Below are 25,583 nucleotides of genomic sequence, written 5' to 3'. Positions count from 1 at the left end.
TCCTTGCGCCCCCATCTCTGCTCTGAGTCACCCACAGCCAGGGAGCAGGTGGGGATGGGGCGGGGGCGGGAAGTATGGTGGATGGTGTTAGGGCTGGGGGGCTGCGTCCCTGAGGGGGCCTTGAGGAGCCCCCAGCCTGGAGTTGAGTCCTGGCCTTGGGGACACTGAGTGTCTCTGTGCACCTGTTTCCTGGACCCTGACTGCCGCTCACACTGCGGGGCCCACGAATGTCCTCTCCCACTATGGGAGCACCCTCCCACTACCCTCAGCTTGGGGTGCCCCCACCTTGGGGGGACCCCTGCCTGGGGGAGAAGACCCCACCTGGAGAGATCCCTCCTGGGGGACCCTGTCATGGGGAGTCCCCACTTGGGGTCCTTGGTGTGTGCCATGGCCAGGGCCATGTGGTGGGTGGGGAGCTGGCTTCAGTCCCCCACTGCCATTCCTCGGGGTGCTGTTGTGAAACGGTGAAGGCCCGTCGTGTATGCGGCGCAGGCAGTGCCCGAGTGTGGCTGTGTGGCAGGCGCCTGTCTCTTCTTGCCCCTGGGGCCCCTGTCCATCTCCCTCATGGTGGTGGGTCCCCGGCAGGGCCCAGTGACTGCCCTGAGCAGCCCCCGCCTCTTCCTCGCTCCCGGGGGCTGCTGGGGTCTGGGATCTGCTGTCCCCGAGTGGGGTGTGCAGGGCTCCGCTGCAGCCCGCCCCTTCCTGGCCCCCAGCCCCCCAGCTCGGGGGCACCACAAGGGCAGCACGGGCCTGGCACACAGGGCGCGGTGGAATCAGCCAGGGGGCTGGCATCCGTGTCGTTGGATTTTGGGCAGCCGGCAGCAGGGGACGACTGCCCAGTCAGTGTGTCGGTTTGGCTTTGCTCTGTGTGACTCGCTCTCCCACAGACGTGAAGGAACGCTGTGCTTCATCGCTGGGGTGCTCCTCCTCTGCCAGCGCAGCCCAGTGCCCTCCCTCACGGGAGCAAACGCTCCAGGACTGGCCCGCACGCACTTGGGCTTGTCTCCGCATAGAACGTGTGAGCGGTTACAAGGTGAGATGGCTGAGCCCAGGAGTCCCCTGCAGGGTTCCGCGTCAGAAGCTGTGAGAATCGCATCTTGCCCCACGAACGCACATTCCTCCAGAACCTCCCTCTGGTGTGGGGTCCCCCTCAAGACTCTCGCACGCGGCATCAGGGCCTCCTCTGTCCCCAGGGCTCATGGCACTGCTGCACCTGCTCCCTGTGACCCGGGAGCTGTGTGTGTCCCCAGGATGCAGTCAGAGCTGGCCTTGGGTCCTCAGGTGGGAAAAGGGCAGAGGGACTGGGGCTCCCAGAGGCCTATTCCCTCACTCTATGCCCCCCTTCTGTCCCCATCCTGTTTAGAAGTCACCCCCAGACCCTCCCCTGGAACATGACCTCAAAGTGCAGTTCCTGGAGGTGCATGCGTGGGGTTGATGCAGGCGAGTCTGACATGGAAGACTGACTCCATGGGCCGGACGCGTGGGGTGTCAGTGGGGCGGATTCCTGGGGTTCTCTCAACCCACAAGCTGCACAATGGGTACTGTGTTTGTTCTGTGATATGTGCCGTCATTCCATAACAAACTGTTAACCTCTGTGGCCGAGGCAGTGGGGCTCCAAGCAGCAGGTGCTAGGCCTCAGGGCAACTCCGGGTGCCCTGGACACTCAGGACACCTGGCCACAGCCCTGGGGGGACCCTGTCGAGCTTTGTGCCTGGTCTCAAGGCTGGCCTGGTCACTCAGATGCTGCAGGCCCCACAGCCCTGGCCGGTGCCTAGTGAGCCCCTCCTGGGGTAGCTTGCTGTCTGCCCGGCCAGGAAGTCCCTGCGGTGAGCATGGTCAGGAGGGGGTCAGGGCCCTGGGCAGGGCATCTCAGGGCTGGTTCAGGGTTGCTGGCCCATCCTACACCCTGCTGCCTGCAGGAGGGATGGCCTGCAGGTGTCCTTCAAGGCTCCAGCTGACGGTTTAGAGCCGGGCTGGGCTTCTGGTGAACCTGACTGGCTTAAATTTGACTCACGTCCCCATGTCCAAGATGGGGTTTAGGACATTCATCTGGAAGGTAAGAAACAACTTTCCCAACATTGTGGGAAGAAATCAAGGGCCGTGGGCAGGGTTAGGGGGTTGGCTTTTCTCCCACGGCTGCCTGCCTGTCCTGGACGGTCCATTCACTTCAGGGTGGGTGTCTCCATGGCCGGTTTTCACGATGTGCCCTCATTGCGTTAGTGGCTTTGTGCCCGTTGGAAACAGGATCAAACCCTTTTATAAAAACAATATTTTGCTTAATTATGAAAGTAACAAGATCGTTGTCGATGTCGGGGAGACTATAAGCCCGTAATTCTGCCTCCTGGGGGGCCGTGCTGTTACTGACTGGATGTGGCATGCGCACTGGGGCTCTCCTGCATCGCGTGTTGTCACTGGCGTGGCATCAGGCCTCTCCTGGCCCCGTGTTGCTGACCTGATCCTGAAGGGGGCCAGCCAGGAGGGTCGGACACCTGCTGTGGCCATGGGGTGGACCGCTGGCATGTGGGCCCGGGCAGGCAAGCTTCCTCTCCTGGCCACACAAATAATTTATCTGCCCAGATGCGCCCGGGAGCCAGTCCGTCTCGTGGATGGAGCTTTGCCCTTGGAGACAGCTTTCAGTAATGAAATGCAGCCTCTGAGTTACCTACTTCCCACAGGTGGGTTCCCACCTGCATTTTCCTCCTGATTTTTATGTCTGACCCAAATCTGGCATTTTTTTCCAGAGGGAACTGCCCCAGCTCCCACCACCCTAACCCTCCCGAGCTCTCTCTGCCCCGAGCTTTGCTCTGGCCCACCCACACGTGGACTGGCTTCTGAGCTGCATCCACATTTGGGAGGTGAGGTTAGCTCAAACATTACTGGGACAGTTGGCAAAACCAGGATGTGGACTGTAGGTTAGATCCGAGGTCTGCACCGGCGTTCGACCTGCTGCATGGGGTGTGCACGGGGTGCGTGCGCCAAGATTATGCAGCACAACGTTCTTGCTCTTACACATACACAGTGCACATCTTGTGTCCCCTGGTAAAAGGATGCCTAATGTGGCTTCTGTCAAACCCTCAGAAAAAGTAAGCGTGTGCACACGGAAGGACCAATTATACAAATGTGTATTTTCTGAGGACTTCACTGTTTGCAGCTTTTCTCTAGGTTTGAAAAATGTTCAGCATAGTAACTTAAGAGAAAATCCTATAGGGGCATCTAGGGGCACAGTCAGTTAAGCGTCCAACTCTTGGTTTGGGCTCAGGTCATGATCTCACATTCATGAGTTCACGCCCTGTGTCAGGCTCTGCTGACAGTGTGGAGCCGGCTTGGGACTCTTTCTCCCTCACTGTGTCCCCCTCCCTCGCTCATGCTCTGTTTTTATCAAAATAAAATACACTTAAAAAAAAAAGAAAAAGAGAGGCGCCTGGGTGGCTCAGTTAGTTGAGCGTCCAACTTCAGCTCAGGTCATGATCTCACGGTTTGTGAGTTCGAGCCCCGCGTCGGGCTCTCTGCTGACAGCTCAGAGCCCGCCTGTAGCCTGTTTTGGATTCTGTCTCCTTCTCTCTCTGCCCCTCTTCACTTGTGCTCTGTCTCTCTGTCTCTCAAAAATAAATAAATGTAAAAAAACAAAATGAAAAAAAAGAAAAAGAAAAAGAAAACCCTATGAAAGACAACACAAAGCTATGATGCCCCCCAGCCCCCGTCAGCCCTCCCACTGGCCTGAGGGGGAGCAAGCTCCTGGCTGTGGCCACAGCCCCTTCCCCGCTGCCCTCCAGAGGTGGGCCTCAGGTCCAGGGAGCCCCAGCCCCAGTTGTGTTATCGCTGCCTCATTTTGAGCCACACACAGACTGGGGAGTGGAATCCATGCTGCGTGTGTTCTGTTACAAGCATGTTTGATTCATCCCCCCAGTGGTGATGCCTGGACTGCTTCCAGTGCCCGCTGTCTGTGGGTAGGTGCTCAGCTCCCGCCAGGGCTCGCTGGGTGTGGACATGAGGGAGGGAGTGGGGGGCAGGGTCTGTCCCTATGGTTCCGCCAGCGTCGTCCCAGGGCTGGGCGCCCGGCCGGGCAGGTGGGTGCCGGGTGGGCAGGGCAGGACGGTGTTAGCATCTCTGGAGGCTTGAGAGGGGAGGGCCGGCTGGACCTGAGTTGTTGCCAGAGGTGTCTGTCTGCGGGCATGACGGTCCTGCTCAGGAAAGACACTTGCGTGTTTGCAGGTGTGTCCGCATTCAGGACTGTCCTGCCCTTCCCAGCTCCCCACTGTCGCATGGCCCAGGGCCTGGCAGGTCTGAGGACGCCTGCACAGCGGCCTTCCTGCCTCCAAGGACCCTGTGTACTTAGCCCGTTAACTGCACCCTGCAGGCGGGTGCTGCCTGGAGTCCTGGTGAATCAGGCAGTTGTCTGGCATGGTCGTGTGCTCCCCAGACTCTTGCTCTGAGGGGCTCAGCATGTACAGGGCTGGAGTGGGGGGTCAGGACCCCTGGTCCCCCCGGCCCCCCCTCCCCAGTCACGTCCCACACTGAGACAGCTGCCATCCTGAACTTGGAAATCCCTTGCCTTTCTTGACGGTTAGGCCACACATGTGTGCCCAGTGACCTGTGCGTGTTGACCTCGGTGAATAAAAGTGCATTGTGGGTCTTCTTTTATAAGTGGCTTTTTCACTCAGCCTGGTGTTGGGGTGGTGTGCACATGTTGATGTGTGTTGTATGACTGTAGCGACATTTATGCCGCATTCTCTAGACAATGGAAACATGGGTTTTTCCAGTATTTTGCTATTGAAATCTCCATTAACTTTAAAATTTTTTCTGGTAACGTCTGTTTGTCTGAAATAGAACATTTATTTTCTATTTTATTTTATTTTTATTTTTTTAATGTTTATTTTTGAGAGAGAGACAGGGCACAGGCAGGGGAGGGGCAGAGAGAGGGGGAGACACAGAATCCGAAGCAGGCCCCAGGCTCCAAGCTGTCAGCACAGAGCACGATGTGGGGCTCGAACCCATGAACCGCGAGATCCTGACCTGAGCTGAAGTCAGATGCTTAACCGACTGAGCCGCCCAGGCGTCCTTTTATATTTTTATTTTTAACTTTATTTTTATTTTAGAGAGAGAGCACGCACAATTGAGGGAGAGGGGCAGAGAGAGAGAGAGAATCTTAAGCAGGCTCCACGTTCAGTGTGGAGCCTGACTCATAGTTTGATCACACCACCCTGGGATTGTGACCTGAGCCGAAACCAAGAGTCAGATGCTCAATGGACTGAATCCCAGGCACCCTGAAATAGAACATTTCTGATGAACTGCCTAGTCCTTAGAGGGGCAGCCTCTGGAATTGAAGCCCTGGCTGTGAGTTGGGGGGGTGGGCAGGGAGGGCTCCCAGGGGCTCGTTCTGGCTGCTTCTTGCCCATGGCGAGCTCCCCCTGGGCCTGGACTCAGCTGCCATGGCAGCGTCAACACACCTTGGCCATCACAGTCCCGGGCCTGTGTTCTGGGGATCTGTGCAGCCCCAGATGGTCCCCGAAATCCTGCCGAGGCCCACGCTGACCCCAACGGTGGACAGCGTCGCCCTGCCAGCCCCACGGCCGCCGCTGAAGAGCACACTGGACTTTAGTGGAGGCTCCGCAGAGTTTGGAATTAGGACAAACAAGTGAAGGATGAAATTGGTGCCCTCAGTTCCGTGCTTCTCTTCCTGAACCACCTGGGGCTCCCGCCTCCGCCCACAGCCTCGAGCTGGAAACACCTGGCAGCCTCTTCCTGCCCCAGCGCTGCCACAGGACCCCTGCTGGGACAGGGGCACAACCTGACACGTCAGCTCTGCGGGCAGAAGGCGGTGGCATGTCCTCGCCGCCGAGAGTATGTCCGGCACCCGGCCATCTCTGCAGTGCCGGGCATAGGCTGCTGGGGCACAAGGTTATACCGTGTTGCTTTCTGTCCCCAGATCACCAGAAGCTGGAGAGAGAGGCTCGAATCTGCCGCCTTCTGAAGCATTCCAACATTGGTGAGCAGCCCCCTGAGGGGCCGGGACCCCCCCTCTCTGCTCCTCCAGCCAGCAGCCTTCCTCCCCCAACGATCGGACTTGCAGAGTCACCAGAAGGTCCCCTTTTCCTTCTCTATAGACGTGTCCTACCCTGAGGCCCCTGGAAACGTCAGATTCTGGGGGTTCGGGGCAGCCCCTTGCAGGAGCTCTGCGTGGACAGGTCCCCTCCCCTCGCTCTGTAACCCTGAGTTGTGTGTGATTCTGGTAAGAACATTCTGTGGCTTCAGGAGAGCCACAAGGCAGCCTGATTAAAAAGAAAAACATTGGGAAGCCAAACATCTCTGAGACCATAGCAGGCGCAGTCCTGGCCCGAGGTCCAAGGTCTGGTTCTGGAGAACCGCTGCAGACCCCTGCCGGTCTCTGGTGCTGTGACCTGGGGCGTTGATCCCGGCAGGGGCGCAGAGCCCCGGGAGCCTGGGGGAACGGATGCCCTTTGCCCTGCAAGCCCAGATCACGTCCCCCGTGAGTGGTATGGCTGTAGGGGCCGCAGACCCTGGAGTCAGCTGGCCACTCGACCACCACTCCCTCACCAGCGTGGCTCGAGTGTGGCCTCTGCTTGCTGCTCTGTGGAGCAGGGATGTGTGTGCACCTGCCTGTCCTTTCCCGAGTCTGGCCCTTTAGGGAGTTGGAGCTCCCTCTGGGATACAGCCAGGAGGCACGGAGGGGACTCTGGGTGTGCCACCTCAGGGACACCTGGGAGCTTGTCAGGGTGGAGTCCTGGGCCCCTCCTCCCATGATTCTGGTTCAGTTGTTCCAGGACAGGGCCCAGGACTCTGTAAGAACAGCAGGTAGTGAGGGGCAGCCAGTTTGGGAACCATCCCCAGACCAGGCCCTCAGCCTTGTGGAGGCCCAAGAGGCCCCAGGAAGCCTCGCCAGGCCTTAGGGCTGGTCCTGGGGGCCCTCCACCACTGGTTGTGGCTCTGCAGGGTGTTGGGTCTCTCCAGCCGGCCCGGACCAGTGGGAGGGGTGGGGAGGCAAATCCCCCCACTTCCCGGGCAGCCCCTGTGCCCCTGTGCCCATGGGCTCCTGCAGCCCTGGGCCTGGGCCCGTGTGCTTTTACTTCCAGATTCTCAAGGTGAGTGTGTTGGACCCACTGGCATGCAGGGTCCCGCCCCGCCACCAGGAAGCCTGACTCGGGCCTGGGGCGGCCCAGGAATGGGGACTTTCACCAGCCTGTCAAGTGATTGTGACGCAGGCGTCCACAGGGACCCCAGCCCAGTTCTCACTGACAGAGGGTAGAGGATGTTTGGGCGAGTGGTGGGCTTCAGCCCGATCTCCCACCACCCCAGCTGTTGTCCTCTGTGTACCTGGGCCAGATGCCAGGCACTTCTCTCCCTCTGTCCTCGTTCTCCTGGTAGATAGCACCACCCTGCCAACTCTACCCACACCCCTTCCTTGCCAGCGCCTCCCCTGCATCCTCTGAGCACCAGCTGAGGGCAGGTCGCCACTCTGAGCAATTTTCACGAATCCCCTCTTAAGAAGGGAGGACCCAGGTGTTCTTCCGGTTGGTGTTCTAAGACACTTCACAAGAAGTCGCCCTGCCCTGCCTAGATGCCCCATGTTGTTCCTGATCAGTCCCGGAAGTCTTCATAGCAGCTTTATTCCAGAACACAGGGCAGAACTGTGCAGAGGGAACATTCCAGAACATGGAGGAGTCAGAGCTGAGCCCATGGTGCAGAGGGAACATTCCAGAACATGGGGGAGGCCGGGCTGAGACAGGACAGGTTAAGCTAGAACATTCCGGAAACTGGGGAGGCCGGGCTGAGATGCGTGCAGAGGGAACATTCCAGAACAGACAGACACAGGGTGAGACTGGCTGCCATGGGAACATTCCAGAACACAGGGAGTTAAGGCTGAGACAGGTTCATCTGGAACATTCCAGAACAGGCTGATGGAGGGCTGACACTGGGGTGCAGATGGAACATTCCAGAATAGGTAGATGCATGGCTGAGACTGGGGAGAGGCCCTCTGAGGGGTAGTGGAACAGACTTCCAGGGGGAGGTGAGGGGAGCACCTTGCTCCCTGGCCTGGGTCTGCCCAGCCCCACCCTAGACAGAAGTGCCCCTGGCCCCTGGGAGAGGAAGCCAGGTGCAGGGCAGGGGCTCTGAGAGGGGCTCCCCTTCCTGTGCCCGCTTACTCAGGGAGCAGTCGTGTCCAGGATGTGGGGAGGACAGGGGAGGGAAGGAGAGGGAAGGAGCCTCAGTTTCCCCATCTGTAAAGTGGGGAGTGCCCAGCAGGCCCTGGGATGAGTCAGGTGGAGAGCAGGTGCAGTGTTGAGGCCCTTCTTTGTGGAGCTGGGGGCTTTGGGGAGGCTGGGGGAAGGCTGAAGGGAGAGAGCCTCCCCTCTGCACATTGACCCTCTCTCCTCGGACCTGGTTTCTGGGGTTAGAACTGAGTTCCTTTGCTGGGTGGTTCACCCCTGATCTGGGCAGGTGGGGGCCATGGAGGACAGTGCGCTGTGGGGGCTCCCTGCCTGGACAGGGGGGAGGAGATAGGTTTCCAGGGTCCGAATCCTGGGGCCCGCAGCTCATGATGTTACACATCTGGGCTGGGCCTTCCCACCTCAGACAGCACAGGGGTCTAGGGAGGGGGTCCAGAGCCTGCCTGGGAGGGTGGCGGGACCCCCTGAGAGTCCCCTGGTCTGGAGGTGCCGGGCCCCAGCGAGGGGAGCATTCTGGGTGCATCCCCCCGGCCCTCCATGTCCAAGCACAGTTTCTAGATGCCGTCGACTTTCTTGTCGCCGTGCACCCTGCTCAGTGTTGTTTACCTGCTGTTTTTAAGAGGATTCAGTGACGGTTTTCTCTTTACTTAGTTCTGTCACAAATCAGTCTGATTTTTCTAAACCATTAAAATATTTTTGCACATTAAAAATGTTTTTAAAAAAAGAGTGTCCATGTGCACACAGTCTGCGCTCCACACGGAGCCCCTCCAGTGTCTCCCGGGCAAGGAGGCGGGACCCCCCCTCTCAGCGGCACTGGGGGGCAGCACCCAGCTTTATGGACCCCTGCCCCCCCCCAGGGAAGGACAAGAAAGACCCCAGGAATGTCCCTCAGTGGGCGCTGCCTTCAGGGGCCCCCAGGCCTCTCTCTCCGCTTGGAGCTTAGTGGGGGTGGTGGGGGGCAGAGGCGGCTGCTCAGGAGGCCCCTTGCTGAGTCCACGCCAGGAATAGGTGAGCTCTTGTTCACCCCGCCTTTTTCACAGAAGGGTCTGGGGAGGAGGGTGCAGTGAGCAGGGCTCTGCTGTGTGTTGTGGAGAAGCAGGGCAGGCTGGTGGAGTGGGTCCTGGGCTGCTGTGTGGGCGGGAGGGAGGTCAGCAGGGGCCTCCCCGTAGTGGAGGCCCGAGGCCTCCCCGTAGTCCCTGGGAAGGGTGACTGAGCCCAGGCAGCAGGCGGAGGCCATGGGCCCTGGAGGACCTGGCTTCATGAGTATGGTGAGGACGGAGGGGAGAAGGCTGGATGCTGGACCTTGAGCGGAGACACAGAGCCTGAAATGGAGGGCAGCCGCCCCCCTCCCCAGGGCCTGGACACCCCGACTGCTTGGGCCGGAGTCCACTCTTGGTGCTGGGCTTTGGCCCCTGTCAGCACCGCCGCGGCCGGCTCGGGCTTCCTGGCACAGAGACACGGCCTAGCCAGGCCCTGGGAGGATTGGAACCAAGGAGAGAGGAAGCCTGCAGGCTGTCAGGAACTAGGGCAGCAGCAGGGGCGTGAGGGAGGGGCTGCGACCTGGGGGAAGGTGCTGTGCCCCACTCTTTGAGCACCACTGGCCTGCCCTGCCAAGAGAGGAGAGCAGCTCCCGGGGTTCCACGCCCCAGTCCCTGTACTGCTGGGAGCTGTGTGTACCTCTCGGGAGCTGTGTGTCTCCCAGCTGGTAGTTGAACCTCTCTGTGCAGCATCTCCCAGGCTGGCGCACCCACCGAGAGTGGCGTCTGCACGAGGCAGGCTCCCGGAGCACAGAGGCAGAAGCTGGCATGTGAGGGGCCATGTCCACAATGAGCCATTCCTAGAAATGTGTGCCGTTCAGTGCTTGTGCATCTCCAGCTGGACAGAGAGGACAGAGTGGTTGACGCCTGGGCTGAGAAGCACTAACTTGCTGTCCACTCTCTAGCTCGCCTGTCAAACACTAGTGGGCCCTCTGGCCAGCACACCCCGGGCTCGGGAGCACTTGGGCCGGGAGCACACGGGGCAGACCAGGCAGGAGGGGTAGGCCTGAATCCGGGGCCTGAGCTTTGGCCAGTGATGCCTGGTGGGGCTCCCCGAGCTTGTCCCGAGAGGCTGGCGATGGGGCCCCACTGTGCACCTCCCCTGTGAATGGCTCCTTTCCAGGGCCCGGTCCAGGGAGCCTCCACCCTGTGGCCCCACCCCTTCTGCTACTGTGTGCACCCTAGGCAGGAGTGGGGGGTTGCTGAGAGGGGCCTCAGTCTCCCTCTGGCAGGGGAAAGGGGGCAGCAGACACCTAGTGGCCCCGTGGATGCCCTTGGGCTCTGCCCTGTAGCCTGCCCACCTGGGGGCGCCCCAGCCTCAGGCTGTGGGGAATCCAGGCCCTTGTCAGGACGGGTGGGCTTCCTCCATGCGGGAGGTGGGTCTGGGCAGGTGTGGAGGGGGGCTCAGTGGCAAGGGCGGGTCCCAGGCTGGGTGAGCCCCTCATGGCCTCTTCTGCTCCAACAGTGCGTCTCCATGACAGCATCTCTGAAGAGGGGTTCCACTACCTGGTCTTTGATCTGTAAGTGCCAGCTGGGGGCGGGGGGGGCACCCCACGGCTGCTCCTGGGGTGGGATCCGAGGCCTCCCCAGCCCCTGGAGGACAGGCCCCGACCCCCGGGCCCCTCCCTTCCCGCCAGCATCCCTGCCTCCTGTTTGCACCATCGGGTCCCGCAAGGGGGCGTCTGCCCGCTGGGTCCTCCTGGGGGCGTGCAGCAGCCGTAAGCCCATGTGTGCACGTGTGTACGTGCCCAGTGGCCGAGAGGGGAGGCTTCTGGGGCTCTGGCTGCCTCTCGCTTCCTGCTGCATTTAGGAGCGGTGAGCTCATCCTCATCCCTGACAGCTCCCACCGCGCAGCTATATTTAGCGTCTGTGAGTCATTGTGTCTGGGGACCAGGGCCCTGGGTGGGCAGGGGCCATAGGCTGTGGGCGGCCCCTAGTGGCCTCTGGACCGCCGCATGGCCAGGGTGCCTCCACGCAGAGAGCTGCTCCTCCCTCAAAGGACAGATGGGCCTGAGAGCTCTCAGCCTCCTCTGGGTCCTCCTGTCCCTGCAGGGGCTTGGTTACCTCTCAGTACCCTCTGGTGGCTAGCACTGGCTGGGGACACAGCTGCCACTGCCAGGCTGAGGCTGTGTCCCAGAAGTCTGTCCTGTGACCAGTGCAGAGGGGGCAGGCTTGCTGTCACCCCGGTGTGCCCCAGACCCAGCCGGCTTCACCTGCCTCTTTTGCAGGGAATGTAGAGGCCATGGGGCTGGGGGGGTGGCCTTGCCCAGGCCCTGGTGGCAGACGGGTGGGTGGGTGTGATTCAGGAGCAGATAAGGAGAGAGAGAATAGGGCACGGCATCCATGTGTGTGCATGTGCGTGTGTATGTAACTGCATGTGTGTGCATGCACATGCACATGTTAGAGGTTCTTATCTCTTGGCCCACACAACGGGAGGCCAGCAAGAAGCACTTGGCTGGTGTTTGTAGGGGGGTGGGGTAGGGGAAGGGCCTGGGCCCCGCATGCCTGCCCCACAGACCTCTGTGGTCTGCAAGCTTGCAGTGGTTCCTGACCCTGCTGAAGCCCCTGCTCTGGGGCACCCAGGATGCCCCTGGGCCTCAGGCAGCTGTTTCTGGGGCCGGCGGGGCGGGAGCAGGGAAGAATAGGGGCAGGCCCTGCCAGCACCCACCACAACCCCCCCATCACACAGCAGACCCTCGACAGGTCCGTGGTGCCAGAATTGGGGAAGCACTTCGAGCCTGGGTTGGCATCACCTTCAGGAGTCCCCAAGTTTGGAGGCCGTACGGATTCAGGAGTTGACAGGTCTCCCCACTCCCACCCTGGGAATGTCACCAAGGCCTTGGGGACAGCTCAGAATCAGCCACATTGTCCAGCTGCAGAAAAGGAGGACAGAAGGGGATGCCGGCCTCTGGATCAGGTCCTTTCTGGACAGCGTGAGACGCCACCCCCCCCCCCCCCAGCCACCAGCTCCCTGCCCTGTGGCCCTGGAACACGTGGCCCCAGGTGCCCATCAGCACAGATAGGCTCCAGTGGACACAGGGACTCAGAGGGCCTGTCCCCAGCCCTGGGTGAGGCTCCCTAGGGTGGCTCCCTGTGTTCCTGCTGGGTCCTGGCCGGTACCTGGTGGCTTTCTTGCCTTTGCTCTGTGTTTAGACTCTGGGTCTGCAGAGCCTGACCTGTGAGCCGTGTGTGTGGAGAGATAACAAGGTCACTTCTCCTGGGTTCTCGGGGTTCTGCCTCCCTTAGGTGGTCACCGGTTCTGAGTCTCAGGCTCTCCTGGTGGCAGAGTGGGACCCTAAATGCTCCCATTCCCGGAGTCGTTGGAGTAGCCAGTGGGCTCTTGAGGCAAGCGTCTAGCTGGAGTGGGGGCATGCTAACACCCAGCAATGTCCTGTTTTCATTTTTCTCCACTGTTAAAGGAGAGCCCAGCCATTACAGGGTCACCCCTCCAGCAGTGCCCCTGCCACAGGCCACAGCCCTGAGCACTGGGCACAATGACGAGCCCCGATGAGAGCAGAAATGCGGATGGAGAGCCCACAGCCCCCAGGGCCGGTGTGGCTGCAGAGGGTGGGAAGCCTGGGCAGAGTCCTTTGATGGACTCAGAGCCTGCTGAGCCGGGTGAGGGGCTCGGGCGAACCCAGGGATGGCTCCTCCCTGCTCCCTGTGTGTGTGTCCCTCACCCCATTGTCGTTACTTTCTGCCCACACCATGTTTTCCAGCCCAAGAGACCCCAGGTTGTCTGGCATCTTTCTGGGTTCCCAGAGGCCCTGCAGGCAGTGGCTGCTGTCTGGGTATTCATCCCGATGGTAGGGCCTGAGGGACAGTCGCTGAGCAGGGACACGCAGACAGTGGCTGTGTGGGCAGAAATCCCACTCTCTTCCTAGACAGACTTTGAACACCTTGTGGTCTCACCCACCAGGGAGGCCAGGTCCACACACAGTCTCTTCTGGCCCCTTGCTCTGTGAAGAGACACATCTCTGGTTCTGGGGGACGTGAGGAACGAGCCAGATCTCTTCAGGCCTGGAATTAGAGTCACAAAGCCCAGGGAATATTGCAGAGGCCTGGCTCAAACTCCTGTGCTGCCCGCTATGCGAGCACCACTTAGATTATCTGAGACTCGGTTTTCTGAGCATGATTGTGCTGTGTCCTGGAGCAGGGCTGCGAATGTCAAATCCTGCCACGTATAAGGACTCGGTAAGCTGTCAGTCCTAGGTGACAATAGGGTGAAGGTGGAAGTGGTGATAGTGGAATCCTCCTAGGAGGGAGGAGGAGGAGAAGGACGAGAAGGAGGAGGTGGGGGACGGGCAGGAGGAGGAGGAGGATGGAGGGGAGGGGGGGAGGGGGAAGAGGGGGATAGTGAGGAGATGGAAGAGGAGGAGGGGGAGGAGGAGGAAGAGGATGAGTGGGCAGGGGGAGGAGGAGGGGGGAGGAAGAGAAGGAGGATGAGGTGAAGGAGGAGGAGGGGGAAGGAGGCAGAAGAGGACAAGGTGGAGGCGGAGGGGGAGGAGGAGGACAAGCCAGAGGAATTGACATCAGCGGCTGTGACAGCGATGGAAGTGATGAGGGTGAGTGGGTCTCCAGACTGACCTGTGTGTGCTCTGCCTGCAGGGTGACAGGTGGGGAGCTCTTCGAGGACATCGTGGCCAGAGAGTACTACAGCGAGGCGGATGCCAGGTGAGTGTGCAGCCCTCACTCCCCCTACCCTCTTCTCTTGCCAGCCCTGCCTCACCAGGCGGGCTGAGCAGGTTCCAAGAGCAGGGGGCAGTCAGCGTGTCCTCCTGCAGAGCGGAGGCGTGGCTGGAGTCCAGATCTGCTGGGGTAGGAGCGGGCCCACAGAGTGGGTGCTTTCCCTGAGTGGCTGGAAGGGAGAGAGCGGACGGCAGCGTGTGACGATGGCCCCTCCTGGCCTCCCCGGGATGCCCTCCCTGCCCGTGGCCCACGGCTGGCACCCAGCAGGCCTTCCTCCAGGAGCTGGGCAGTTTCCAAACGCTTCTCCAAAGACAAGGCAGGAAGCCCTTTCTGTGCCGTCCTCCCCGGGGCGCAGACAGGAAGGGAAGCAGGGGAGGATGGAGCCTCCGGGACACATCTGCAGGCTCTCCTTCGAGGGGCGGTAGGCAGCAAGCCAGGGCCCCGTGTGGAGGGACGGAAGGACTTTGGCTCCTTCCCCGTGAAGCCTCCGTGTAGCCCCTGGCAGCCCTTCCTGCTGGGGTCAGCCCGCACAGCAGGTGAGGGGCCCCGTGATCTGGGCACGCGGCTGGGGACCGCAGGGCCCTCCTCCCTGCAAGGCTGCGCCCCGCCCCCCCCCCCCCCCCCCCCCCCCCCCCCCCCCCCCCCCCCCCCCCCCCCCCCCCCCCCCCGTGACCTGCTGTGGCCCATGCTGGTGGCCGCATGCCCCCTGAACCCTGACTGTGCATCTCAGCTTGAAGAGTGCTGAGGCCGCTCCCCTGCCACTCGCCCACCGTGCTTGCCAGGGTCAGGAGACACTCACTTGACAGAGATAAAGGGGGACGGTGCCCATCTCCAGGCCGTGGACTTAACTATGGATGATTTTTATTTTTAATTTTTTGTGTTGTCTGTTCCTAAAAATTTCCTTAATGAACATGTATTACTTTTCTATTCAAGAAAATGAATGTTATTTTTAAAAGTAGCTTTTTGTGACTTGCTTGTGCACCCATGGGCGACCTTGCCCGTTGGTGACGGCCTGGGCTTGGTGAGAAGGTGCGAGCGGGTCCCCCCAAAACCCCAGGGGCTGCAGGCAGGTGGTCTGGCACAGTCACAGCCAGGGTTGGGCTGGGCTTCCCCTCTGGCCAGACTGCCCAGGGGCAGAGGGCGGGGCACAGGCCACTTTCTGGAGGCTCCTTGAGGAGCCCAGGGGCCTGGGAGTTGCCCATCCCCTTCAGGAGCAGGAAGACACAGCCCTCGTTTCCCTCTTTCGAGAAAAGCAGGAAGTGGAGCCGTGCTCCTGTCCTCAGAGCAGCTCGGGCGGGAAATTCCCAAGTGTGGGTGCCTGCCTGCTGGCCCAATTGTCCTGGCATCTGCCAGGGCGGGAGGGGCTCTGGGGCCAGGACAGAAGGGTCCCAGCAGGCTGTCCCCAGACCAGGTCTCAACCCCCCACCCCCCGGGGCAGCGCAAGGTCAAGGAGGACTGCCTTCCAGTTCTGCCTCCAGTGCCGCCTGGCTTTCCCAGGGAGGTCGTATGCCTTCACTGGCCTCAGCACCCACTACTGCCTGGGGCCTGGCCCCGTCCCTGCATTCTGCAGTGGACAGTCGTGGCCGAGGGGTGATATGGCCTGCAGCCATATCTTGGCTAGGGGCCCCTGGATCCCTCTAGCCTGCCCACTGTGCCCTCCTCCCGTGCCCTGTGCCCACCCATGTCTCCACCCCATGCACATGCACGTGCCCTGTGCACACATCCCACGCCCCACACTTTATGCATACACCCCAGGACCCCCACCCCAGGCCCCACACCCCACATCCCAGCATATACCCCAGGCCCTGACCCCATGCCCCACACCCCACATCCCAGTATATACCCCACACCTCAGGCCCCACACTCCATACCCCAGGTCGCACTCCCCATACCCCATAGCCCAGGCCCCCCAACACCTGTGGCCTCAGACCTCCTCCCTTACCTACCTGCCCCTGCTGCCTGCCTCTTGGCCTCGTCTCCAACACCTCCTCCAGCCATCAGCCCCACCCCTCAACTCCTGTGGACCTCTCCTGCCCCATCGGAGGGCAGGTGTTCTTGGGGATACTGTTGTGGAGGGCTCCGCTGTGTCAGGGGCCCCTTGGAACCGGCCCAGAAGAGACCCCACCCACAGGTGCCCAGGTGTCTCTCACAAAGCCTGTCTTGCTCATAGCCCAACTATGAGGAGGGGACGAGGGGGGCAGGGGACACTTGGGGAGTGCCTCCGGCTGGCCCCACTGATAAAATCCACACGCCTCCAGCTGCCTCTTCTCCTGGGAGCACCGGCCCTGCACTGACCTGGGGTGTCCCGCGCCTGACCTTTGTGCTGCTGCTTTGTTTTCGGGCAGGAGGGCCTGGCAGAGTCTGGCGTGGACGTCCACGTGGTGGCCACCCGTGGGCATCGTCAGGAACTGTGGCAGACGTGATTGAGGCAAGCTCCCGTCCTGGGAGGGCGGCGGTGTCGACTGCCTTTCTCGGGGGACCCGCCACCGAAAGGGGCCGGGGACCCAAGACGCCAGCCGCATGGGGTGGGCACGGAGCTCCGGCCCCGAGCAAGTTAACTGGCAGCCCTTCCGGGGGCCTCCAGGGCCGAGCTGCTCACAGCCCAGCGTCCCGGGGGCTTGTAATGTGTCCAGTCTCTGCAGGAGGCGGGAGCCCGGGAGGAGTTGCTAATCCAGAAGGCCAGAGACTGGTCTCGGGGAGAAAGTCAGATCTTGACTTGGTGGTTTGTGGGGGACTGAAGGATCTCTTTTCAGAGCAGGGAGAGAAAAGTTCAGAACATTTAGAACCCTGCTTTTAAAAGCCTAAAAAGCTGTGTGGCTCCTGGGAGATGTATGAGAGCCCCTGGGACTCTGGCTCCCGAGGGGAGGGGCGTGGCAAGGGCACAGCTGGGGTGACCTCAGAGCCCGGACCCTGAGAATATAGCGGCCAGGACTCCGCCAACATCTGGAATGCACTTGAGAACAGCTCTGACCACAGAAAAGCCCTCTGAGGAAGATGGTACAATGTGAGCCGAGGCAGGAGGCAGACAGGACCTCGTGACTGGCCAGGTGACCTCATGTCCGCCACGGCCATGGTCTCAGCTGGGAGTGGTGAGGTGGCCGGTGTGTGGTCCCCGGAAACCCTGAGAGGGCAGGGTTGCCCAGAACGGGCGTCTGCAGGCCGTGGAGGCAGCTCCCACGTTGGTCCTGGACACTGGCTGGCACGGCCGCACGGGCGGGGAGGCCCCACACAGCTTTCTCTCGGGGACGCGGTGTGCTTAGCCATCTGGTTCCTGAGCACCCGGGACTCCTGCCCTTCCATTTCTCCATCAGGGTGGCCGTGAAGCCCCTGGAGCAGGGTCTGTCCTGAGTTGTAGGCCTTGATTTCAGCCACATGGCCAAGTCAGACCCGTGATGGTCCTGGGGTGACACAAACACTGTGCCAGCTCAGGCGCTGTGGTCTCACATCTCTGGCGACGGTTTGGGCCCTGCATCCCCAAGAGGGGATGAGGAGGAGGGCAGGGGGTGAGCCTACCCCCTCCGAGCCAACATCATCCATCTGTCCTATGGCAGATGGACCCGTGGTTCCAACAGATGTTTTTGGAATGTCTTCTGCTGGATGGGGCAAGGGACACAGTGCAGAGGAAAGGGCCATGCCTCTACTGTCACAGAGGCCACAGTTTAGTGCGGAGACACTCACACAGAGGACGCAGCCGCCGTGTGGCTGCAGGGGGGTGACCAGCATGGGGGAGTCCACAGGGTGTTGTCCAGGGTCAGATCCAGGAAGGGTCTCGAGGGTGAAAGTGGAAGATGGGCCAGACCCCAAGCGAGACAAGCAGTGATCCCAGAGGTCTGAGCTTGAAGCCAGGTCACTCAGGGCTTGCAGGAGCAGCCAGGGGCCCAGGAAACACCTGCTGTGGGCTGTAAGTTCAGCTGGGGCACTGGGGGAGGGCAGGGCACACAGCTGGGCACACAGACGCACAGCCAAGGCCAAGCTGCAGCAACACAGGATGGGGCCAGTCTAGCAGGGGCCTCCCTCGCCCCGAGTGGGTGCTGCAGCGTGCGGGAGTCTGGGGGCCTGCGGCCGAGCACCGTGCACACACGTTCCGGGTGGCAGGTCTCTGGAGGCTGGCAGAGTCCTCTCCTGCCTGGGCCCTGGCTAGGTGGCCTCAGTGGCAAGTGCTGGTGGCATGCCTTAACCTCAGAAGAGGTTAAGCTCTGGCCAGCAGATTAGGTCTCCTGGATGAGCTTGCAGTGGGAGGTCAGCCCATGGGGGCTGAGCCCATGGCTGCAGTAACAGGGTCTGGTGGTGGCTGGATGTGGGCCTGGTGCCACCAGGACAGGGATGAGGGTCACAGGGGACTGCTCCAGGCAGATGAGGGCTTTGTGAGTCACAAGAACAAGGAGGCAGTTTCTGGGAGTGAGTTAGGCCGGGCCATGGGGACAGGAGTATCAGGACATAGGGACAAGAGGCCCCAGAACACAAGGGCAGGAGAGTCAGGACATGGGAGGGGGGCTGTGGCCCACAGCTTTGGCCCTGGCTTCTTCTGACCCCCACAAAGCTCAGGAACCTGTCACCATCGGGGTCCAAGGGCCTGGCTTCTGCAAGGAGGACACCCAAGTTTCCTTTTTTATGCAGCTGGCGGATGGTTTCCAGAGGTGGCCAGAGCTATTTGAGGAGCAGATCTGGTCCCTTGCCCCGTCTCTGAGTTTGCTGTCAGGAAAACAGAGCTGACCCTTCCAGCTGACCCTCAGTCAGGGTCCAGCCGTGGCAGGAGGCGTTCTGAGGCAATCTGCATCCCTCACTCACCCCCACCCAGAGGGGCTGTGACTGAGACCCTGGGCGGTAGGCTCCCGGTGGCCTGTGCCTGGCTCTGGGAGCAGCTGGAAACTGTCCGGACACCTGGGGCTATCTGGGGGCAGCAGGCAGGCCCAGGTCTCAAGGTGCTGTGTGCACAGAGGCAGGGGGCGGGGTCCCCTGGGGCTGGTGTGCAGCGGTGTTGCTGACGCACAGGTGTCCAAGGTGCCTGAGAACAGCCCTGACCCCTCCCTCCAGCCAGTCCTCCCAGACTGCTCCCTGGCTCGGGGCTCCGGGCAGAGCTGGGGCTGCCTCTGTGCCAGGAGAGCTTCCGTCCCCCCCAGGCTGCTACGGAGTTGAGCCACCAGCAGCTGTGTGGATGTTCAGGGCTGTTGGAACAGCACCTGCTCCAACACCTGAACGACTGGCCATAGTGTTGGCACCGCCTGGGACAGAGCGAGGCCCTCTCCTCCTCTCCCCCTGCTAGCCTGCCTGACAGGGTGTGGGCTCAGTCCTGGCCTCCCTCTCAGGGGCCACTGGCTCAGGGTCAGGCTTGGTTGGCATGTGCCTGGGGAGGTGCCCCCAGAACAGGGATGTTTCCTCTGAGTCTCCCTTCCGTGAGCCTGGTCAGAGGAGAAGGCAGGGCGAGGGGTGAAGGGGGCCTGGCCATGCCTTGTGCCGACCTGTGGGGGTGAGGCAGGAGCCCCAGAGGCCCCCTTCTGGCTGGCGTCTCCTCTCTTATATGGCAGGCAACATCTCGATTCCCTGCTTCCCTGTGAGCCGGCCAGGCAGGGGACCCCACCCCAGTGCCATGCACACCTGCCCACCCCTCAGGCCACTCTCACTAATTACCCTGCTGTTTGCCACAGTCACTGCATCCAGCAGATCCTGGAGGCGGTTCTCCATTGCCACCAAATGGGGGTCGTCCACAGGGACCTCAAGGTGAGTCCCCCACCCTGCTCTGTGCCAGGTGTCTGTTGTCTGTACCTGCATGTCTTGCAAAAGGAGACCCCGGAGGAGCAGTGAGCATGCCAGGAAATGCTGTGTGTGTGGGGACATGTGCACGTATGTGTGTGCATGAGCAGATGTGTGTGAGAACGTGTGCAGGTGTGCATGTGTGTACTTGTGTGGGTATGTGAGTATGTGTGCACAAAGGCAGGAGAAACGTGTGCTCACATGTACGTGTGTTTGCACACATGTGTGTGCATGCGTGTCCGTGTGATGGTGTGTGTGCATGAAGGTGTGTGTGTGAATGAGTGTGAGGTGTGTGCCTGAAGGTGTGTCATGCATGTGGGTGCATGCAGACGTGTGTGTGCGTGCATACGTGTGTGTGCATGAAGGTATGTGTGAAGTGTGTGTGTCATGCATGTGTGTGCATGAAGGCATGTGTGTGTGTGTGAAGGCGTGTGTGCGTATGCATGTGTGTGAGGTGTGTGTGCATGAAGGTGTGTGTGTGTGCATGCATGTGTGAGCACAAAGGTGTGTGTATGTGTGCATGCATGCGTGTGTCTGCACACGTCCCTCCAGACCCCTCCAGGCTCCAGGATTGAGAGAGGGCAGGTGTCAAAAATCAGCCTATGTCTACTTGGGGTGTTTCTTTCTGGGCTCCAGGTGAGGCTCAGACCTGGCATGGGGCACGCAGGTAGGGCTGATGCCAAGGGAGCAGGGGGTGAGGGGCCGGCCTCCCTGCTCTCTGCCAATGTCCAGCCCAGGCTGCAAGTCTCTGCTGCCCCAGGCTCAGCTCTAGGCAAACTGGTTTGTCACCTGCAGGGCACAGCATGGCTTCAGGAGGAACAGCAGTCCTCCTCCTCCCCCTCCCCCTCCCCTGCCTCCTAGTCTGTCCAAGCTGTGTTCCTGTTGGCTTTTTCTCTGGGGTGGGGGTGGGCGTGGGCCTGTCATTCCTGCAGAGAGTCCCCAGGTGGCCTTTGAGACCAGCCTTCCCATGGGATGTGTGCTCACACTGAACGGGGTCACACCTTCCTTGGGCTACCAGGGTGTGTGTGTGTGTGTGTGTGTGTGTGTGTGTGTGAGCTGATCTTTGCGGTGCTGCTCTGGGGACGAGGTCCCGCCAGGAGCAGGCTCAGGACCCCCTCTCTGCATGTCCCACATCGTCCTGTGGCCCTCTGTGCCTGCGCTGCCGGCCTGCCTTGTCATGAGTCTCCCCTCTGTCACCGTATTTTGTGGGAAGCAGCATCCCTTGGAGGCATGCATCCCCACCTTGTTCATGATTCATAGCTATCTTTGGGGCCACGGTAATGCTCCCCACAGCACAGCTGTGACCCCGGGGGCAAACAGCACCCTTCAGCCTCCCACCACGTGTGAAGGGCTGAGTGCCCTCCTCTGGAGAGGGCCCTGCCTCCTGGTCTCCTGACTGGGACAGAGCCCCAGAGGCCCTGCCATGGTGGGTTTGCTCTCAGCCAAGGCGGGGAGAAGGGAGGGAGGAGAGCGCACAGGGACTGCAGGGGGCGGGGCTCTGCTGCATCCCCTCCTTTCCCAGGATCCCCAGCCCTTCCCTGAGACCAAGCTCACTTAAGTCTTGCTTCTCAGGAGTGCAGTTTTGTTCTCTCTGATCTGTGGAATTCAGGTCAACCCCCCTGGCCGGCCACAGCTGTGCCCCTGCTCTTTCAGACTGCTTCATGTGGATGCAGGAGGAGGTGGGGGGGTCTCCTACCCGGCTCACGTGGGCAAAATGAAGGTGTTCAGGGGCCTCCAGGCTGTGCTGGGTGGGCAGGGCCACATGTCCCCGTCATGTGTCTTCTGTAGGGATGGAGCCCAGAGGGTCCCTGGTTCCTGCCACAGGGCAGCATCCTTCATGGGTTCCAAGGGCCTCTTATCACGATCTAACACGTCAGGGTTACAAGCAGTTTACACAGTTGTGTGGGTGGTGTTTACCCTGAAATGGCAGTGTGGTCTCAGTGGGCCTGCCTTTTGGGAGGGTGGCCTGGAGGGGGCTGAGGCCCCAGGAGCCCCTGGCCTGGTCACCGATGGGGAAGTCCAGAGGCTACCACCGCGGGAGGTGGCCGGGCCAGGACGGGAGGGGCCCTGTGTACAGGACTCAGTGTACAGGGACCCTGTTGGGCCCTCGGGCCACGTGTCCCCAGTCAAGGACGGCAGCCCCCTTGGTGCTCTTGTGGGATGGGGACGAATGTCATTTCAGCTTGAGCAAGGCTGCTGCTCCTTGAGGCCAGGCAGGCGGGGAGTGGGACAACCAAGCCAGAGGGACTTGGTGGGCTGATGTTCCGAGGTGCCCGGGCTATGGGGCCCGTGGTCCTCCTCCGTGCCCTCTGGGGTCACCATCCTCAGGCAGCCCCCCACCGTGTCTCAGCGCCCAGATGGGGGCATGGGGTGGGGATGCTGCCTGCTAGGACTCATAGGGTGCCTTTAGTACGGTCGCCTCCCTGGGTGTGAGCCCACTCCCCTCTGTCCCCGGGAAGGTCACAGGGTGTCAGCCACGCCCGGGGTGGCCCCCACAGGGCAGCCTGCCAACCGCTCCCTCCGTGACGCCCCGGGTGTAACCACACGCCCACTGGCTCGTCGCCTTCCCTGCAGCCTGAGAACCTGCTCCTGGCCAGCAAGTGCAAAGGGGCTGCAGTGAAGCTGGCGGACTTCGGCCTGGCCATCGAGGTGCAGGGGGACCAGCAGGCATGGTTTGGTGAGTGTCCTGGTGGGCTGGGGTGGGGGTGGAGGTGGGGTGGGGGTCAGCTGCCACCTCAGCCCTCACACTTCTCCTCCTTGTCTGCAGGGTTCGCTGGCACGCCAGGCTACCTGTCCCCAGAGGTCCTGCGCAAGGAAGCATATGGCAAGCCGGTGGACATCTGGGCGTGCGGTGAGGCCTCCGTGTGGGTGGGTGGGGCCTCGGGGAGGAAGTCATGGGCCTATGCCACTTGGGCTGTGCCAGACCCACCCCTGGGCTGCCCCCAGCCAGGGGGCCCCTCCCCACTCACAGAAGCCCACCTCCCCAGTGAGAGGCCTGAGTGCAAGGATGGCAGGGTGCTGGAGGGGTAGGGGGCTGTGCAGGCCACTCTGGCAGGGCTGCCTGAGGATCCCCTGCAGAGCTGAGCACCTGAGGTGACACTTCAGGGGTGGGGGGGGCACTTGAGGACCCCAGTGCCCTCATGTGGCTCACTGGCTCCGGGCAGGGTCCCCATCGCAGCCAAGGCCAAGGACACCGCAGCTGTTAAGTGCAGGAGCTGGGCCTCTGACCCCCTGTCCCCTGGTGGGGAGAGCAGTGTGCCCTGACTGTCGTGTCACTGCACTTGTGTTCCAAGGGCACAGGGATGGGCTCTGCTGGGTGCGGGGCTCAGGTAGGGGTTGTGGGGTCTGGGGAGTGTGGGGTGGGGGCGGGGCTGCCTAGTGGGGAGCTGGGGGTGAGGCACCAGTGGGGGCTGAGGGGTTCCGGGAAGCTGCGGGGTGGGGGACCTAGTGAGTGGGGGCCTGAGGTTGGAGGTCTGCGGGGGTGGAGACTGAGGGTAGGGGCTGGGGTCAGGGACTTCGAGGGTGGGGGTAGGGGCTGGGGTGGGACTGCGTGGTGGTGGGCGCTGGGGGGCAGGGGCTTCGGGGGCGAAGGCAGGGGCTGGGGACTGCAGGGATAGGGGGTGGGGGCAAGGACCTGGTTTGGGCCTGGGAGTAGGCGCTGGGGGCGGGGCTTCGTGGTGTTGGGGGCGGGGTAGGGGCAGCGGGGGTCTGGGGGCGGGGCTGTGTGGTGGTTGGGGGCTGGGGGCGGGGCTGCGTGGTCGTAGGGGCTAGGGGCTAGGGCTGGGGCCTGTAGGGGTAGGGGCTGGGTGCTGGGGGGCTGGAGGTAGGATCTGGGGGCGGGGCTACATGGGGGCGGGGAAGGGACTGCGGGGATAGGGGCTGTGGGCGGGGCTGCGTGGTCGGGTGTTAGGTGTAGGGGCTGGGGGCTGGGCTGCGTGCTGGTGGGGGCGGTGCTGGGGCCTGCAGGGGAAGGGGCTGAGGGCGGGGCTGCGTGGGGGCGGGGGCTGGGTGGGGCTGGGCGGTGGTTGGGGGGTGGTTGGGAGAGGGCGAGGGCTCCAGGGTTAGGGGCTGCGGGCCAGGCGGCAGCCTGAGGCCGGCCCTCTTCTTTGCGCAGGGGTGATCCTGTACATATTGCTTGTGGGCTACCCGCCCTTCTGGGACGAGGACCAGCACAAGCTGTACCAGCAGATCAAGGCGGGGGCCTACGATGTGAGTGCTGGGACCCCGCCCTGTCGGGGAGGGGGACAGGGAATGGGCAGGACCACCTGCTCCCCAGAATCATGACCTGGATGAGATTCCTCGGAGAATTCGGGCTTTTGCCTGGGGTGGGGGCTTCAGGCTCTCCCACGTGTTGCTTTCTATCTAGTTTCCATCCCCCGAGTGGGACACGGTCACTCCTGAAGCCAAAAACCTCATCAACCAGATGCTGACCATCAACCCCGCCAAGCGCATTACCGCACACGAGGCGCTGAAGCACCCGTGGGTCTGCGTAAGTGTCCCCAGCGCGTTGACCCCGCTCCTTACCTCTGACGGGCCCCCTGGTCTGCTGGGCACGGCACAGGCCTCAGTCTCTGGGAGGACTGGGCTCTGGGGGTAGAGAGGCCCCGTCCCTCATGTAAGGGAACAGGGCGTGGAGGCTGACAAGGGACAAGCCAGGGGGCCGTGGGTCGGGGACACAGCCGTCTGGGGTGCCAGCAGGGTGAGGATGAGGTGGGGGCAGGCAGGCTGTAAGGGGTGATGCACTGGGGCCAGGCAGCAGCTGGGATGGATGGCCTCCTGCTGGCCCCCGTAGGTGCCACGGCCCTGTTGTCCCTCTCCCTGATCCCCATCTCAAGTCGCCTCAGGTGCAAAGCTAACATCCCTCTTTCCACAGCAACGCTCCACTGTGGCCTCTATGATGCACAGGCAGGAGACTGTGGAGTGCCTGAAGAAGTTCAATGCCCGAAGAAAGCTCAAGGTGAGACCCGGCCCAGTCCCCCCGGCCCCTGCCTGCTGACCCCCCCACCCCGGGGGTGTTGCCCTCGACAGCCCCAGGCTCAGGCCAGAGGGGTCCTGGCTGGCTTGGTAAGGGGAGGCACAGGGGTCCCAGTGACCTTAGCACCACCCCAGACCAGACATGCCAGGTGGACTCAGCCCCCACATGACAGTGACACTGGAGGTGCACAGAGCCTGCCTGTGGGCCAGGTGCCCCCTAGGGCATGCTGTGCAACTGGTCGCTGCTGCTTGCTTTCGTGTGAGCCAGCAGCCAGCCGCAGACCCTAGTGGGCTTGGTGAGGAGAGCACCCTAGCTGGTGCCTGGGGGTCGGGGGGAGGTGGCAGGGGGCTGACCTGTGGGAGGCCAGCCCCTCGTGGGTCTCCCCGGAGCACTACTGCAGGCAGGAGGGCTGTGGTCAGTGGGCAGCCGCTGTCTCAGCTCTGCAAGAAGGAGGCCTGGCCATGCAGCTGGCACTTTTGTAGTCTTGTGTCTACAAGGCTGTGACCCTGACTCTGCCCGGGCACCCAGAGCCTGAGGTCGGGGCTGGGATTCCTGGTCTCAGCTATATGTCTCTCCCCAGGGTGCCATCCTCACCACTATGCTGGCCACGAGAAATTTCTCAGGTGAGAACAGTCTTCGCCCCGAAGAGAAGGCTCACCACCGACCTGTGGTCCACGGCCCACCCCTCTCACCCCGGTGGCCCTTCTCCTCCACTGCTCAGCAGCCTGGCCTTCTGTCCTCTGAGGGCAGCGAGGCCTGGGCTCCATGGGCGACACCCCGGGGTCCGCCCTCCACCCCCACTCGGCCCCGTCCCTGCGTGTTGGGTCTCTGTGTCCTCGCCTGACGCCCCAGTGTCTGAGCTGCCTGCCACCTGGGCCACAGCTCTGTGTGTCTGTCCGGGTGTTGGTCGGCACCTCTGTGGCCTCGTTGTTGTCCTGACCCTCT

General features: G+C 62.0%; 1 protein-coding gene across 11 annotated transcripts in view; it reads left to right on the top strand.

Annotated features, from left to right (window-relative positions):
• The window catches only part of CAMK2B (calcium/calmodulin dependent protein kinase II beta), an 80,993-nt gene that overhangs the window by 39,059 nt on the left and 16,351 nt on the right, over positions 1-25,583 (top strand). For all 11 annotated transcript variants that reach the window (XM_043588354.1, XM_043588351.1, XM_043588348.1 and 8 more), the window contains exons 3-12: positions 5,927-5,986; positions 10,689-10,743; positions 13,832-13,897; positions 19,558-19,630; positions 22,238-22,340; positions 22,431-22,514; positions 23,778-23,872; positions 24,030-24,152; positions 24,537-24,620; positions 25,219-25,261. In XM_043588354.1, coding sequence (XP_043444289.1) covers positions 5,927-5,986; positions 10,689-10,743; positions 13,832-13,897; positions 19,558-19,630; positions 22,238-22,340; positions 22,431-22,514; positions 23,778-23,872; positions 24,030-24,152; positions 24,537-24,620; positions 25,219-25,261 — 786 coding nt within the window. The remainder of the gene's footprint in view (positions 1-5,926; positions 5,987-10,688; positions 10,744-13,831; positions 13,898-19,557; positions 19,631-22,237; positions 22,341-22,430; positions 22,515-23,777; positions 23,873-24,029; positions 24,153-24,536; positions 24,621-25,218; positions 25,262-25,583) is intronic.

The sequence above is a fragment of the Prionailurus bengalensis genome, chromosome A2 (genome assembly GCF_016509475.1).
Source record: "Prionailurus bengalensis isolate Pbe53 chromosome A2, Fcat_Pben_1.1_paternal_pri, whole genome shotgun sequence".
Classification (NCBI taxonomy): domain Eukaryota; kingdom Metazoa; phylum Chordata; class Mammalia; order Carnivora; family Felidae; genus Prionailurus; species Prionailurus bengalensis.
Note: the sequence above shows the minus strand (reverse complement) of the source record. Positions and strands in the feature narration are given on the sequence as shown.